The sequence below is a fragment of the Neolamprologus brichardi genome, chromosome 2, assembly GCF_056152115.1.
Source record: "Neolamprologus brichardi isolate AB-2024 chromosome 2, ASM5615211v1, whole genome shotgun sequence".
In the NCBI taxonomy this organism is placed as follows: domain Eukaryota; kingdom Metazoa; phylum Chordata; class Actinopteri; order Cichliformes; family Cichlidae; genus Neolamprologus; species Neolamprologus brichardi.
Genome location: NC_142105.1, coordinates 19,300,894 through 19,317,312, shown reverse-complemented (window position 1 = coordinate 19,317,312; position 16,419 = coordinate 19,300,894). Strand labels below are relative to the sequence as shown.

The window sequence follows — 16,419 nt, the reverse complement described above, 5'->3', positions numbered from 1 at the left end:
CTCCACAAGTCCAATCAGTCAGACAGATGGTGTTCAACTATGAAGGAGAGGTTGACAATCAAAGATCATTCCCACAGCAAACCATGTTACAGTCATCAAAGTCACAAAGGAACAGTTGCAGGCCTCTCTCTCTCTTTCTTGGCTAATGTTTGTGTTGATGACTCCACCATCAGGAGAACAGCGAACGGCAATCGTGTGCATGGAACGGCTTCAAGGACAGAGCGCTGCTCTCCAGAAGAACGTACGCAGTATGCTCAAGATCACACGGACGAATCACAATACTGCTTCAAAAATATTTTGTGAGCAGGTGAGACTGAAATCAATTTTTTTGGTGCATCTGATCTAGGATGACTCAACTTAATTTTGAACTTTAAAGAAAAGTCCACACACAAAATTCACTTGTTTTAGCTGCCAAAGTAACCCTTTAAATTAGGGTTGCAAAGATAAGGCTGGGGACCAGAATTGGCCTAGCAAAGCCGCTGGGCCACCAAACAACTTTGGAAAATGTCAAGGACGCTATAAAGTTTCAACTTTAAATTGTATTTTCATTTATTTTTCACCTTTTCCTGCTTTAGAAAGACCACCCTCATTGCCAGTCATACTGCACTAAAGTAATTAATTGGTAAACAATTAAAAGAAAAGCCTTTTCACCGTTTCTGTTTGTTTTCTTACAGTGGTTCATTCTCTTTAAATGTACAAAACTTAAAGTTTTCTAAAATTTTGTACATTTATTTCTTTTTTTATTACAGCCGCATTTCTTGTTCATGTAGGAAAAACTGAGACCAACTGTTACAATACTTTTTTAAATATTTATGTATCTCAGGGATTTGTGGTACTTTGGTTATGTTAGCAAATTTGTGACAAATTTTGACATTTACACCAATTATCTAACAATTATAATTCATTCTCACGATGCCTGCAGTCCTGAAACAGGGTTACTCCACACTTTTACTCAACTCTTTTCCACACTCGAAGAGCGCGCCTTGCTTGAACATGTGACTGATGAAGAGATGCGATTAACCTCAAATAACTTTAACCTTGTTATTCACACTTCACTCCCCTCATATTTTCCCTCTGTATTCTTGGCACTGGGCGCAGTCCTTCACACCACATTCTTCTTCTAATAAGGACATTCGTCAAACACAACTTCAAAGGACAGATGAGAGCAATCTAGGGAAAAACAACATTTAGATCTGGACATCCGTGAAAACCATCTCCCTATGAAGGAAAAAAAAAAAATAATAATGTGAAATCCATGGCTTAAAAAAGGAAAAATCAAAGTCTTTAAGAGTTTGTTTTATATTTGTTTCACTCATCACACAGCATTCAGGGAATGATAAACACAAAACGTATTCACATTTATTATCATTAATCAATTTGAAAATACTACAAATACAAAAGCTGCACAGATGTTTGAAACTGATACAGACTGTGTTCAGGAATCGGAGAACTTGCCATTCCTCCTGCTCCCCAGTATGTATATTTAAATAATACAAAAAAAAAAGTAGAAATGTCCAGTTAACTCATTTTCATGGTGTGGATGCAGAACTGGTGTCTCCGACTCCGCCGCTGTCCCTCGTGCCAAACGCCGTTCATTCCATGGGTTGCTCCTGTCTTTCTTTGAACTCATTAACTCTTGCCTGGAACAAATTTAAAGAACGTCCAAGTCAGAGGTGGATTTCAGGCAGCATGTGGGAGTGTCACATTTAATTAAAGTCAGCTGACTGTCCTTTCACTTAAAATTACTGTTTGCTAGAACGCCCAGGGTTTCTTTCTCTGTCCTGTTACGTGCATGAAAATTCAGGTTGGCTTCTTGTTGCTTTCCCCAGTTTAGAAATGAGAGCACCAGGTCAGCTTGTCCGCAGGACTCCTGTGATGGGAAGAGACCCTGCGGTAGGAAGAAATTGTTGGCAGCTGCTAACACGGGCTGATGATCCTCCCTGCACAGCACACAAGGCTAGCACACCACCTGCCTTTGTATTTTTTACTTATTGGTGGTAAGTCAATGCAAAAAAACAAAACAAAACAAAAAAAACCTTTGAAATATTTTTTTTTTTAAGAAAAAAGAAAAAATGGATTTGACTGTGCCTTTAGTTATTTCATCTTTTTTTCTCATTAGAATAGTACAACAAAATCAAAATACTGTCCCACATCAGTGCTGAAGAAAGACAAGCAAAACAAAATGGGGCGATCGTGGCTCAAAGAGTTGGGTGTTCATCTTGTAACCGGAAGGTTGCCGGTTCGAGCCCCGGCTCGAACAGTCTCGGTTGTTGTGTCCCTGGGCAAGACACTTCACCTACCGCCTACTGGTGTTGGCCAGAGGGGCCGATGGCGCGATATGGCAGCTTCGCTTCTGTCAGCCTGTCCCAGGGCAGCTGTGGCTACAACTGTAGCTTGCCTCCACCAGTGTGTGAATGTGAGAGTGAATGAATAGTGGAATTGTAAAGCGCTTTGAGGGCCCCGAAAAGTGCTATATAAATGCAATCCATTATTATTATTAATATACAGAATTTACACAGTATGTGCAGTTTGCACGCTTGGTTTGAATATTCTCCTCTCTATATTTTGCACTGTGATAAAGGAACTCCTAGAGATCATTCATAAAAGTCTTTGCGGTCCCACCTCTTACGTGCAATCTGTGCTCTCTTTGTAAATACCACAGTGCATTTTTTAACGCCAAAACCAATTTGCGTGGGCGTTAGTAAATCTTTTATGTTGTGTGGAGGAACAAAGAACATATGAAAACAAATGGAAAGAAAAAAAACAACCAAGTTTTCAGAACTTCAACTTGTCCAGTCTCATGGAAACCGGACAAGTTGGTGTTCAGCATGCATGAAGTTGACAGTGTTGCTGCATTTGTTTCAACAGGTAGCCAAAAAGGTCAAGCTGAAACTTCCACAGCTCAACAACCAATAACCAGCTTCTATCCATCAATTTTCACAACCTTTTGTCCAATGCAGGGTTGTGGAGGGAGTGGAGCCTATCCCAGCTATACCCTGAAACGTAGGGTAAACTCTGGCAGGTTAGCAGGCTATTGTAGAGCCAATACGAAGACATAAAGAACAATTTACAGTGACATTCACACCAATTTAGAATCCCTAAGTGGCCCAATATGTATGTTTTTGGACTCTGGAGGAACCCATGCAAACTCCACAAAGAAAAGCCGGTTCACTATCAGCGGGGTCAGACCCAGGACCTCGCTGCTGTGAGGGGACACCGCTAATCACTGCATTGCTGCCCTATCAGTCCAGTACTGTCCACTCTAATTACCTTTAATCGTTTAACCTCCTAAGACCCGAACTCTTCCACGGCATGCATTTTTGATTTCTCTTTGATATTTGGGCATATTGGGGCCAGAGGAATGTAAAAACAAAGAATTGCCAGATTTTTTTTTTACCTGATTTTTGTTTAAAAAAAAAATGAGATCCACATATGAGGATATTTATTTTAAATTTCGATAAAACAGTAGCAGTATAATGTCCTCATAAGTGGATATCAGGGCCTTGTTGAGCAAAATTTAGTATTTTGGTCTAAATAACCCAAAATGTGATGTCCACATATGTGGACGCCAGGTCCTAGGAGGGTAATTTAGGTCTCTGTGTTCTGACCAATCACTGGCAGGCACATTCAGCGACAGCTTCAGTGTATAATAGCAGGAGCAGCTCCACCCACACCGAGCTGGACATGAAACTTCCTCTCTCATCAAAATGGAAAAAAGAAATGATTCCATAACTGTGGAATTTACTGCTCATGACACGAGGCCTCAAGCACTTATTCCTCAGTCATTTATGTGCTCGAATCACAAGTCGATAGAAGTTCTATTTTCAGAAATCATATGAGTATAGGCAGGTGCATGCTTGTTTATAATGAAATTAGACTAATAAAGTTAGCGAGGAGATTGCACTCATGGCACTGTGGCTGATTTAGTTAATAAGGAGATAACATGCAGACATGACTGTAGGCTGGGATTTCTGCAAGATTCCAGCTCTATCATCAATTAAGGGAAATTTAGGATGCGTAAATCATGATTGACTGGATCATGTCGAATGACATCTCCATTCGTGTTTTACGAGATAATCGCTGTGGTCCAAAGGGACCGTGCATTTATACTTGAGCCGTCACAATAGGGAAAACAAGTTATCTGCCCTCCACTGATGATGGCTTTTCCCCCCCATTCCCCACGCACACGCTTAAATTAGAGCTGATTAAACCAATTCTGACCAGCTGTGCTGAAACCACAAACTCAGAGTTTCCTGTCTCAGAGTAAAGAGTTCAAGGTGATTCTCAGAGTTTATCAAAACTGTTTTCCGGAACGCACCCCGGGTCATTTTTCTATGTAAGACTCATGTTGTGTACAGAACAGTCACACATGCTTACCTGAAATGTGTTGAGAACATGTTGACAAACGTCGCTGAGCTCGTTCAGGCCTCTCCGCAGCGGCTCTGCGGCTGGAATTCCCCCTGAAGCAGATAGCAGATACTTCTGACGAAAACCACCACCGACAGCACAAACAGAACAAAAACAACCGTAGAAGATGTAGGCACTCTGTTAGCCACTCGTCTCTGGGTTTCATTTAGCGCTGTGAGTCATCATGCGCCCATGATGAGCACAAAAGCGGACACTCTGCACAAATTTATTATTGACAAGGGTCACCAGCGCTGTTAAGAGATGAGAAGCACGCATCAACCACATTTGCAACGTGGGATCGTTTTGTCTTGCCCAATTTGATATTTCAAGTGTCGAAACAAACGCCACACTTGCAAGCGATGCATTGTGAGCCCTACAGAGAAACTCTGCCAACGAACTGACTGCACCCTCACTGACGATGGCTTGTAGGCACGCTACGCGCTCTGGTCGGCATCTCGATGGGGAAAGATTCATTCTGCTGCAGAAATAACGAGCCCAAACACGCCTCGAAGCTTTGCGAGAACGACTCGAGGGCCAAAGAAAACCAAGGAATCCTGGACATTTCCCCCACAGTCACATGACCTGATCCTTGTAGGATATTTACCATATGGGGGACTGACTGTGCTGTTCCTTATTTTCTGTTATATATACTTTTACAGTGGTGGATACTCATGTTCTAAATAATGAGGTCCATGTATGTACCAGCAATCGCTGTAAGCCAAAAGTTGTTTTGTGCTCTTGAGTCTTTGACAGGTATTCTCAGGTGCACAGCTCTTGCTATGAGCTTAAAAAACTCTCCTCGTTTAATTCTTTTGTTTGCAATGGGCGGCCAATCAGAAGAAAGCTAAAGGTAGGTGTGCCTTAAAGGAAGAAGAGCTAAAAAAAAAAAAAAAAAAAGCTTGTTTCAGAGTTGCACACAGTTGAGAAAATAATCATTTGATGACCTGCTGGGATTATTACGTTTGTTCACTTCCAAAGAAATAAACAGTCCCTAATTTTATCGTAGTTTCATCTTAATGAAGATACTGAAGGCACACATTACAGCCAAGTTATAAATGGATTTGTGTAATAAGTCTTTGATCTAGGGTGTTCTGAGTGTTTCGCCCACTTCTATGATTAAAAAAAGACCTTTAATAGAAACGTAGGAGATAGGAGCACCTGTGTGAAGAAAATAGCAGTTTTTCAACAAACAGATTGATAACACAACAGCCATCCTATTTTATTTGGCAGCAATACCTGCAACAAGCAGGATTGAGCCTAAAGTCTACACCATATTTATTTCAGGGCTTTAGTAACATTATTTTGTAGAATTAGATTAATCTAAAAGTATATTATACTTGCCTTCAGCAAGCTGCCCGATTTAAACATCATATCAGACCAAGTTAACAGTTCATCTGCATATTTTAATGTAAGTTCTGTGGCTTTAATGTAGATGTTTGATGTTTAAAACATGGATGGGAGCAGCTACAAAGTTCCCTTTTCTTCACGGAAACAAACGTTTCTGTTTTATACGATGAAAAGAGCCAACTTTCACTTCGCCTGAGCTCAGCATTTAGGTAACAGCTCTGCCTCTTCTTTCTTCACCATGTTCTTCTGCGGCGCCACAATAAACAGGGACAACTTTGTGCAACAGTTTTTATTGATATGTGCGCTCTTATCACTGCTCATCTGTTTTTAGTTGGTGAAACGCTCGTGTTTACACTGTGACATGTGATCGTTACAGAATTGCACATTAAACGAAGCATTGAAGTAAACAAAACAGAAGCCCAAAACAGAAGCAAAACAGAAATAGAATCTAGTTACTCGATGAATCGTTGAAGCCCTAAAACGCTGTCACAGAGATCGCTGACATGCTCGCGTGTCCTCATTCCAGTCACACGTACTCACTTGTTCACCAGCACACTTAAACATGCAGACACACACACACAAACTAAATCCAGCTCATCCAGGTGATACAATACTGTCAGAACTCTTCCTGCTAATCTACGAGAGCCAGTGTGTAATTTTTGACAGATATAGTACGTACTTAAACTACTAAAAGCAATGAGCAGTTCATATTAAAACACCTGTGTTTTAAAGAGAGACAAATCACATGCTTCCTTTTGATAACACTGTCATAAAATAAAATGTTTATCATATTATTATCTATGAGCTGGAAAGCGAGGAAAGTCCCTTCCAGTTAGAGTCTTACTACAGTTAACAGCCGTCAAGCTTCACTCATACCCTTTGTACGTTAAATAAGCCACATGTGTAGGATGTGACTTCAAAGATACAAAAGAAAACATTTTAAAAATGTTTATTTATTTTTATCTGATTCCTTTGATTAATGTATGGATTAATCAAAGGAATACTCGGCTACTAAAATAATCGTTAGCGGCAGTCCTAATTTGACTCGGTACAACCCAGCCATAATTCTGGCTGCAATCAATTACAGACGTCTTGATCTTAATACGTGTATAAAACACATATATTTTCATTTTTTTCAATTGCAACCTCCTCAAGAACAAGCTTGGTGAGAAGGTGCAGTTATTCACAAATGGAGAATATAAAATGACCATCAATCGCCCTCAGTTTAAATCTCCGTGCAAGATCTTACCTCATGGGTGAGGAAAAAAAAGACGGTGGATAAGCCCCAGACTAAAGCTTCTCAATGACCTTATGGCAGCTGGGATCACAAACCCCAAGTACACCACTGGTAACACACTATGTAGTCACGGATTAAAATCTTGCAGCACCCACAAGCTCTCCCTGCTCAAGAAGGCCTGTCTTAAGTTTGCCAGTGAACATTTAAATGATTCAGAGAAGGTTTGGGATAAACGCCTGCGTAAATCTAACTCTCTGGCTTCACCAACTCTACCTGATGTGTTTTAGAAGAGAAATGCTGAGTTTGACCCAAAGAACACCATCCGCACAGTCAAGCATGGAGGTGGAAAAACTATGATTTGGGGCTGTTTTTCTGGTAAAGGTACAGGACGACTTCACTGCAATGAGTGGCCAGTGGGCGAAGCTATGTACCATAAAATTCTGGCCTAGAACCTCCTTCTCTCAGCCAGAACACCAGCAAATCAACCCACAACTTTCATGTAATGCATTCTTTTCTGGATGTTTGGTTGATATTCTGTCTCTTTCCATTTAAATAAAGCTGCCATAAAATCAGAGACAGTTTATTTGTTTGTTAAAAAGTTTGTATATTCAGCTGGAGACCTAATAATTACTCCCCCCCTGTATACGTGTGCCAAAATCTGGAATAGAAATAGTAAAAGTGGGAACTAATACATGGACAGCTTTACATAAAATTACATTAAAACATGAATAGAACGCCCGATTGAAAAAGTCAAAGGAAAAACTGAACTGAGGCCTGGTTAAAAGAATATTTCCCTTTTTCTTATGCTAAACTAAATATACAGCGACACAAAACCGGGATATGGGAAATGAATGTTCGTCATGAGCGACTGTGCAAGTGCACAAAAAAAAGAAACAATTCAGGGTTGTGTCATTGGTCGTTAACTGAATATGCTTTTGTTGGCTGCTGTTGAAACCAAGCTGTCAATTTTTTATGTCGCTGCGCTTGACTATCTTGTTTTGATAATCTAAGTGATTAAGCAAAAAAAGATGTGGCATTAAAAAAAAACCAACAAAAAGAATGCTGCGGCCCTCCTGGCCCCCTCAACTGACACAGATGACCTCAATCCAGCGTTGTGATTGCGGTCTTGGTGGAGAAATTTAACAACCAAAATAAATACAGATCATTTCAAAGGGCGATCTGATGCCTGAAAGCGCAGTGGAAAAGAGGGGGAGTATTTTTTTATTTCTCCTTGTGCCTCGAAGGTAATCGGGTCTAGCTGTATTGAAGCCGTGAAGAAAAAAAAAGAAACCTCCAGGCAACCAGAAACTTGGTTCAACAACAAAAACAAGCTGTTTTCTCAGTCTCGCCGAGTCCCTTCATGTGACAGGGCTGCTCTTATCTTTTGTGAAAGCGGATGACAGATTTTTTTTTTTTTGGCAACGGTGCAAGTGGTTATAGCTCTCAAAATAGGGCGCATGTGTTATTATTTGCAGTATATCGTGATCAGCCTTTTTACCTTGCAACGCTGCCTGAAAACCTTTATTCCCAATAAACACAGTCATACGGAGCGGTGTGTATTAACAGAGACGTCTCTCACCTCGTGTCTGAATGCGAAAGTTGATTTTGCTCTCTGACGGATGGGTGATGGTGTAGCCGCAAAACTCCACATCCGCGCTGGAAAAAGAGAAGAGTGGGAAAATGAAGCTGAGATTTGTGAGCATTCTCAGAGTTCTGCTTAAAAAAAAAAAAGACTGGTAATGACTACATTTTTTTACATTAGCAGACCCTCTCCTGGCAGGATGACAAGAGAGCCCCAAAAACAGGGAAGAGGGAGAAATCACATGCTTCCTTTTGATAACACTGTCATAAAATAAAATGATTATCTTATTATTGTCTATGAGCTGGAAAGCGAGGAAAGTCCCTTCTAGCTGGAGTCTTACTACAGATAACAGCCGTCAAGCTTCAGTTTGAATGTCAAATAAGCCACATGTGTGGGAAGCGATTTGAAATATAAAAAGAAAAAAAGAAAACACGACGGTGACCATGCTGAGTTCAAAGGGGGAAAAAACAACACAAAATCGCTCACTTCTTCATGATCATGTATCTGAGGGAGTTCCCTAACGTATGGTCCTCGTCGTGCAGCACAAAAGTCACACAGCCCTCATCTGCCCCGTCGGCCTGGACCTAGAACACAAAAAAAGTCCATTCTTAAAACATCGCACAGCCAACATGGAAGAGAAACATTACACCAGCTTCCTCCTCTGAGATTAGTGAGTGGGCGAGCCGCTCACGCTCATTATGCACTTCCAAAATATTCAAAACATACAGAGTTACAGATGCAAATAGAAACAGACACTGATTACATGCACAGTTGGGTCTAAGAGTATTTGAAAAAGGACATGATTTTATTTGATTTTTTTTGCCTCTGTACGCCAGCACAGTGGACATGAAATCTAAGAATAAAAGAAAAATCAAGATGTGACTTGGAGGACTTGGAGCTTTAATTCAAGTCTTTTAACAACAAAAGTGGACCTACTGTGCACATTTCCAGCTCCATATTTGGCTCATTGGACTCTTTGTTTGGGTCACAGTAAATTTTCTTATCTTTAAACTCAGGCCTCATAAACTTTATCAAACATCTACAACATACAATGTTACCCCGTTCCTCCTCCTTTTAGGCCAGCCTTCATCTGATTGGCCACCATTCACAAAGTGAAGATCTGCACTGGAGAAGCTAGAGCTTATTTAAAGTGCCTGACTTGACCATGTTAGGGATATCCACTCTCAACAGGAGAAACAATAGTTTGCTGTTTAGAGTAATATGAAGCCGGAACTTTTTAGCTCTTAAGAGTCTTTTTTTAAATGTACAAACACTAACTTCATTGTTTTCAAGTTTTTGCTTTCTTTATGGAAAACCATCAAAGAATTGCAGCCATTTTTACACGACAACCCACATTTTTACAGTTGCGAAGGCATGCAGGCCTTCACTGCGGCCGTCTTTAGCTGCTGTTTGTTTGTGGCTCTCTCTGCTTTCAGTTTTGTCTTCATCAGTAACTGAAAACCATGCTCTGCTGGGCTGAGCTCTGATTTGACCATTTAGGAATATTTCATGTCTTTGCTTTAGGAAACTCTTAGATTCCTTTCCGTCTGCATTTTGGGTTATGGCACTGAAAGCACCGTCTTATCAGTTCTAAAGCACTTTGGCTGAATCTGAGCAGAGAGTACTCCCTGTACGTTTCACAGTACATCCTGCTCCTTCTATCAGCACTCACATCATCAATAAAAACCAATGATCCAGTTATACCGGCATCCACACATGCCCATGCAACAACACTGTCTTCACCAAAGATGATGCAAGGCTCGCAAAATTTCAAAATCTCTGGTAGCCCTTCGGGCAGGCATTCTTCTGTTTTTGGTAGCCCAAAATAAATTTAAGTAGCCCGAATAAAAAAGAAAGCAATTTTTTAATGTTTTGTTTCCGTTACAATATTATACATTAAAGTATAATATTGTAACGGAAACAAAAAATAATCAAAGAAATTGTTAAAATACAAATCACAACAACTGTATAAAAATTACAACCATCAACTCAAATACTTGGTTCAAATTGAACAGAAATTTCTATGAACTTGTAAGAACTGTGTAGGACATGAATCTGTCTGTGTCAGATCCTGAATCTGAAATTTCCACTGTAGTCACGGGTAAGAAGTAAGTGGAACCAAGATCTAGGCCATTTGCTTTTTGATGTTTGCAAAGGCTGCTAAATTTTGCCAATGGTAGTTCACTCTTTGCATTATAGCACACTGTTCTAAACAGCTTTTTCAGGAGTTCTTGTTGTGCTTGGTTTACTTTGTTTTTTTGCAATTGCCGTTTGTTCTGGGAAAGATACTGCAGACTGGGCAATAATGCATTTCTTGCATTTCTCATGGGTCCTGATGGGGTCTTTCTTAAAATTACTGGTCCCAGTAACAAAGGCGCTTATCGACTCAGAAATCAAATGAAACTCACAACACACCTGGCAGAACATTGTTATTTAGCTTGTCATATTCCAGCCACAGAAATTCTTTTGTCCATGAAACCAAATAAGCTGCGCTTTCTTATAGCCTCATAGTCTGATTTGTCATAATTTTTCCGTTTTGTGGTAGGCTTTTCTTTGGCTGCCCCTTCTTCACCCTGACCTGTCTTATTTGGCTGAGCAGAACTAAAATACCAGCGTAAATCCTGCTGCTTTTACACACGTACTTACATAACGGTCAGCGATTCTTTGCGCACTCAACCTCTCATATGTTTAAGCTTGCTGCGAGAGATTTCACTTGTCGCGTTTGAATAGTAAGCTAATGAGTGATAAGACGATGTCAGAGGAATTGGTGCGCAAATAATCGTCACTCACCAATCAGTGCTGCTGCTCTCTACACACCGTTCGCGCGATCGCAAAATGAAAGTGAAAGCAAAAAGCAAGCGCAAACATATTGACAGTGACTCATCGATGCCAATGACATAATTACTCAGCTACATTGGCGAAAGAATGTAAAAGCATAGACATATATTTTCCTTCCTATGATAGCCCGACGGGCAGGGGGTGAGTTAGATTTTGGTAGCCCGACTGGAAAAATCGCTAGCCCCGGGACGTCGGGCTAGCGATTTTGCGAGCCCTGTGATGAGGTACTGCCCCTCTTATCATATTATTCCCTTCCAAGGTAGTTAAAGCAATACTTTTAACCCCCACTTGAATTAAACATGAAGCTTCATATTTCATTTTTAATTGGCATCTTTATTTCACATCATCTGCGGTAGGAAAATTAAGAAAAATACATCACTTTCCAAATACTTATGGCGTTTATCTTCATAGGATATGAACACTGTTTAACTACTGCCCCCTAGTGGAGATACTGTTAGGTACCCGTGGACTGAGACAAATCATCTAAATTAAACAAGTAGGTACCCTCGTGTTCCAAATTACTGTTTGTCTCTGGTGCTGGTAATGCTTCAAAAAGACAGATTTTAGCATATACTTAAGTTAGATTAACGCTGTTTAAGTTTATTTACTGCTAGTCACTGTAGCTACCCACGTGAGGAGCACACAGGCGGTCAAATCGCTGTCATTTGCGTCTTTAGTTAATCGATCCGACCTGGAGAAAATAAAGACGAACCCATCCAACCGCGCACACCATCAAACCACACATGATTTTCGCTTTTTACCATTTCTAGTACTGCTTTCTTTTCTCCTTCCCCGGCCATGCTTCACTTTCCCACTGCATCCGTCAACAGAGTAAGGTTTAGTACTGTGCTCTTTAGCCCTGAATCTAGTTTGACAGGCAAAGGAAAGTTCAATACGACTGGAATTTACCTTAATGTTTTGGTAACATATGTATGACTGTAGCCATAAATGATCAAATTATCACTTAATAATTTTCATTTAAAGTGACGCAGCTCTGTGGTTGGTAGAATATTTGTCAAACGCGTCGTTTGGCTACTCTGCAGCGTGAATATGGGTTAAATTTTATATTATTGTTGTGCCTGGATGCTTAATAACATAACATGTTTACTTAAACAAATAGTTATTTTTAATACTTACCTAATAAATATTTATTTTAATAAAAAGCTAACCTGTTCAGCAATTAACAATGGTAAGTTTTGTCACATCTCTAGCTGCAGGGGACAGCGTTATCGAGCGTTCAAGTCGCCTGGAAGACTGTAACAGGGGCAAAATTTGCGCTCCTTCTATAACAAGTTGTTTATACGAAGACGTGACGACGGATCTACGTAATATGTAACCGGGGGTAAAAAAAAAAAATGTAGTTCCAAAAGGGAAACAACGACGTTAAGCACATAGAGCCAGAAATGCGGTAGGAACTACACTCCCCAGCACGCGCTTGAACGTGTTTCCGGTCTGGACGATTTGCGAAGCAGGCAGAAGTCACTCGAAAAGGATTAGCCAACTAGCAACTGAAACGTCTTTAAATGTGGGGATTTTGCGCTAAATGAGCCACTTTAATCGTCGTTGAGACATCCAGGTACTGAATATGATGTTATGTGACTATTACGTACGTTAGCTCAGCAGCTAAAAACAACCGACATGGCGTCAAGTGGCTAACTACCTTTCTGACGCTAATATGTAGGTATAATGGTCAACAGCAGTGTTAGCTAGCTTGTTGTTTCGCAAATTTTGGTTCATCTAGTTTTAGCTGACATTTTACTCTAGCATGACAACCTGTTCATTATTGGGAATTTTCCTACGGCGTTCTAATCGCAGTATTTGGATTTCTTAGTTACACCTGTTCACATATTTTATTTCCTTCTTCCTGTTATCTGTAACTATTTTTTGGCTGTTTCACAAGAATTATTCTTCCCTAATCATTATCGTTTGGGTTCTCTCTCCCCCCCAGCTCAACAGTAACAACTCGCCTTCCTTGTTCTTCTACCTCCAGGGAGGTAATAAAGGTGAAAACCCAGCTGTTGCCATGGCAATCCTGTTTGCTGTGGTGGCTCGAGGAACCACTATTCTTGCCAAGCATGCATGGTGTGGGGGTAACTTCCTGGAAGTTACTGAGCAGATCTTAGCTAAAATTCCCTCAGAGAACAACAAACTGACATACAGCCATGGCAGGTAAGGGCGTGTGCGGCCTGTGTCATCCCCAGTTGGCAGTTTACATCCTGTTAGTGACTGTGCCTACGGCGGTGTCATGTGATAAAGTACAACAGAGTTCATTCCTTGTAAAAACTGTAGGAAAAACAGCCCTACTGTATAAAACACCACTCATCTAACGATTAACCCCTCTGCATTATTTTTAGCTATCTGTTTCATTACATCTGCCATGACAGAATCATATACCTGTGCATCACGGACGACGTAAGTATATATTTGACAGTCATATATTTTTGTCAGGGGTTTGGATTTGCAGTAGGCCATTTGTAGATGTTATGAATGTATTTTAAAAACCTAAATTAGTATAAAAATAAATATAAAGCGCCCAGCCACTGTAGGAAATGGACACATGTCCTGTGTTATTGTAGAAAACCTAGCATTACTGCTGTTGCTAAAGATGAGATAGGGTTTTGAGGCAGCCACAATTTATTGTATGCAACTTCTTATAAACCTATTTGACCCTCATCTTCTAAAGGACTTTGAGAGGTCACGTGCATTCACCTTCCTCAGTGAAGTGAAGAAGCGTTTCCAGACAACATATGGCTCACGAGCACAAACAGCCCTACCTTACGCCATGAACAGCGAGTTCTCCTCTACACTGGCAGCTCAAATGGTGTGTATGATGAAAGCCTGAATGTACCAAGCAACGTTTCCTGTTACTGCAATATTAATGTCCTAATATTTCTGTGGTTTAAAAGAAAAAAAAAGGAAACTGAAGAAGACGTGAAGAAGTGTGACGTGTTCCTTTTCTTTGCAGAAACACCACTCAGATCCACGTGGACCCGATCGTGTCACTGAGACTCAGATGCAAGTGGACGACCTGAAGGGCATCATGGTCCGCAACATAGGTGAGCATCTCTTTAATTTCCTCATTTTGTATTTATTCATAAATAAATAAATAAACAAGGCTCTGAGATGGAAAAACATTGACTAAAACTCTAATAAACCAAGTTAGATAAAACCTGTAATGTTTAACTGGTGTGTTGTGTGACTTTAAATGAGTGCAGTGTTATATCATGAGCGACCACCTCACTTACGATGCATGATGTGCTGTGTTTAGTGAATTACTCATATGTATTGTATTATGTGTATTCACACTAAATTCACTGTTTGCATTCATGTTTTTACAGACTTGGTAGCTCAGAGAGGAGAAAAGCTGGAGCTGCTGATTGACAAGACAGAAAACCTGGTTGATGCAGTGAGTTTAACTACAACTGATTAGGCTCTGTTGCTTCTACTTATTTTCTGATGCATAACATTTGTCATTAAGTATATACTGCAACTGCAGTCTATTAAACAACAGATATTGTTACTGATTACATTTTTTTCCTCCTCCTCCTTCAGTCAGTCACATTTAAGACCACGAGCCGTAACCTTACACGAGCCATGTGCATGAAGAACCTCAAGCTGACTCTAGTCATTGTGCTGGTTGCCCTTGTGAGTACAGACACCGAGATGATGAAAACAAGTAGTGCATTGAGCTTGGCTTCTCTGTGCTTTATTTAGTGCAGCAGTTGTGAAGGAAGTGAACTCTGGCTGTGCTCTTTTTCAGGTGGTGATTTACATTATTGTCTCTGCTGCCTGTGGAGGTCTCAACTGGCCCACGTGTGTCAAACAATGAGAAGAGAGCGGGGACAGAAGAGAGGGAGATGAAGGAAAAGGGACAAAGGGGAGAAGTGCCTGTTTAACTCTGCTTGCCAGTGGACACAGTAGAAAATACCACGTTCCTTGCTTTTTACTCCTTTGGCTTCAGAAGAGCTGGAAAACTATTTGCTCCTCCTCCTCCCACCTCCTTTCGCACCCTGACTTTGACAGTGCACATTTATATGCCTTCTGGACCTGGAGTCCCACCTCATACCCACACTAATGGACAGCAGCCACGTGGCCTAAAACTGATGTGGAACAATGGTCTTGTCTTATGTTAGTCTGGTGCATTCATCTTGTCTCATGCACTCGGTTGGCTGATGTATCAGTTACTATACTGTCCTGCACCTGCCTGTGTAATTAATCCATATAGATTTAACTACAAAGGTAGCAAAGTTTGATTTGTGAGTGTCCTGTTTAATCTTGGATGCCAACAGAGTATGTGGGTAACGTGTTTTAAATGTATCACGAGGGTGTGGTGTATGGGCCTCTGTTGAAGAACTTTAAACACATTGTTGACTAAACTGATGCAGTATACAGACTTTCTGATAAGTTTTATCACTTAGCACAGTTGTATCTTCTAAGGTTAATGTTGTGAAATACCCTGTATGATCATAAAAATAAATATTGTACATTTGATTGATGAAGAATGGTTGTTTTAAAGCAAGTGTGATTTCTGCCTGTGGAGTTGAGGCTTCCCTTCACCTTTTACCTCCCTCTTTGAGGTTCAGTGTGCCCAAGTTTTCTTTCTGTTAACAAAATGCACTTTTTTATATTATGTTGTACATAGATTTGCTTCCTGACATCATATGGCTGATGATCATTATGTAATAATTGTACATCCTCATTTAAAATAAATAAATTCTGATGGAACTGAGTGATTTGCCTCTAAACCAGGAAAGGACAAAAGGGTGTTGTGACATGTATTCATTTTAAAAAGGCTAACTGAATGTATCGGTGTGTATTGATCCTAGGTAAATAGCACATGCACGGAATACGTTTATTTTTATTTTACAACTAATTATGTGAGAAATATAGCCAACTCGCCGTCGGTGTCTCCTAGAGGTCAAAGTTCATGTAAACAACTCTTCAATCACTCCTCCCTGTCGATAGTTGAACTCTGGCACGGTGAAACACGTGACACCGTGAAGTTTTC

General features: G+C 40.4%; 2 protein-coding genes across 4 annotated transcripts; one reads left to right on the top strand and one right to left on the bottom strand.

The window, feature by feature from the left end:
- Positions 1-903: 903 nt before the first annotated feature.
- Positions 904-12,248, bottom strand: polr1d (RNA polymerase I and III subunit D). Of its 2 annotated transcripts, none has more exons than XM_006781792.3 (5): positions 12,173-12,248; positions 9,060-9,157; positions 8,571-8,647; positions 4,378-4,460; positions 904-1,640 (listed from the first exon to the last, which is right to left on the bottom strand). In XM_006781792.3, the coding sequence occupies exons 1-5, from the start codon at positions 12,209-12,211 to the stop codon at positions 1,593-1,595; spliced, it is 345 nt and encodes a 114-aa protein (XP_006781855.1). In that variant the 5' UTR covers positions 12,212-12,248; the 3' UTR covers positions 904-1,592. The 2 variants fall into 2 exon arrangements, with proteins under 2 accessions (XP_006781855.1, XP_087704218.1); XM_087848092.1 differs by lacking the exon at positions 904-1,640 and adding an exon at positions 1,662-1,888.
- A 562-nt stretch (positions 12,249-12,810) lies between these two features.
- On the top strand, positions 12,811-16,136 carry vamp7 (vesicle associated membrane protein 7). Of its 2 annotated transcripts, none has more exons than XM_006781794.3 (8): positions 12,811-12,987; positions 13,402-13,580; positions 13,766-13,823; positions 14,095-14,232; positions 14,377-14,467; positions 14,750-14,817; positions 14,964-15,056; positions 15,172-16,136. In XM_006781794.3, exons 2-8 carry the CDS (start codon positions 13,435-13,437, stop codon positions 15,238-15,240), a joined length of 663 nt encoding a protein of 220 aa, XP_006781857.1. In that variant the 5' UTR covers positions 12,811-12,987; positions 13,402-13,434; the 3' UTR covers positions 15,241-16,136. The 2 variants fall into 2 exon arrangements, with proteins under 2 accessions (XP_006781857.1, XP_006781856.1); XM_006781793.2 differs by having other exon boundaries at positions 12,813-12,987; positions 13,360-13,580.
- The last annotated feature ends 283 nt before the right edge of the window (positions 16,137-16,419 follow it).

Excerpts from the sequence above, each read along its gene's own strand:
- polr1d (XM_087848092.1), bottom strand. The coding sequence starts at position 12,211 with ATGGCCGGGGAAGGAGAAAAGAAAGCAGTACTAGAAATG. Across the intron at positions 9,158-12,172 it reads AGAAAGCAGTACTAGAAATG|GTCCAGGCCGACGGGGCAGA; the intron begins GTAAAAAGCGAA and ends TTTGTGTTCTAG. Across the intron at positions 8,648-9,059 it reads AGATACATGATCATGAAGAA|CGCGGATGTGGAGTTTTGCG; the intron begins GTGAGCGATTTT and ends CTCTTTTTCCAG.
- vamp7 (XM_006781794.3), top strand. The coding sequence starts at position 13,435 with ATGGCAATCCTGTTTGCTGTGGTGGCTCGAGGAACCACTATTCTTGCC. Across the intron at positions 13,581-13,765 it reads CTGACATACAGCCATGGCAG|CTATCTGTTTCATTACATCT; the intron begins GTAAGGGCGTGT and ends CATTATTTTTAG. Across the intron at positions 13,824-14,094 it reads ACCTGTGCATCACGGACGAC|GACTTTGAGAGGTCACGTGC; the intron begins GTAAGTATATAT and ends CATCTTCTAAAG.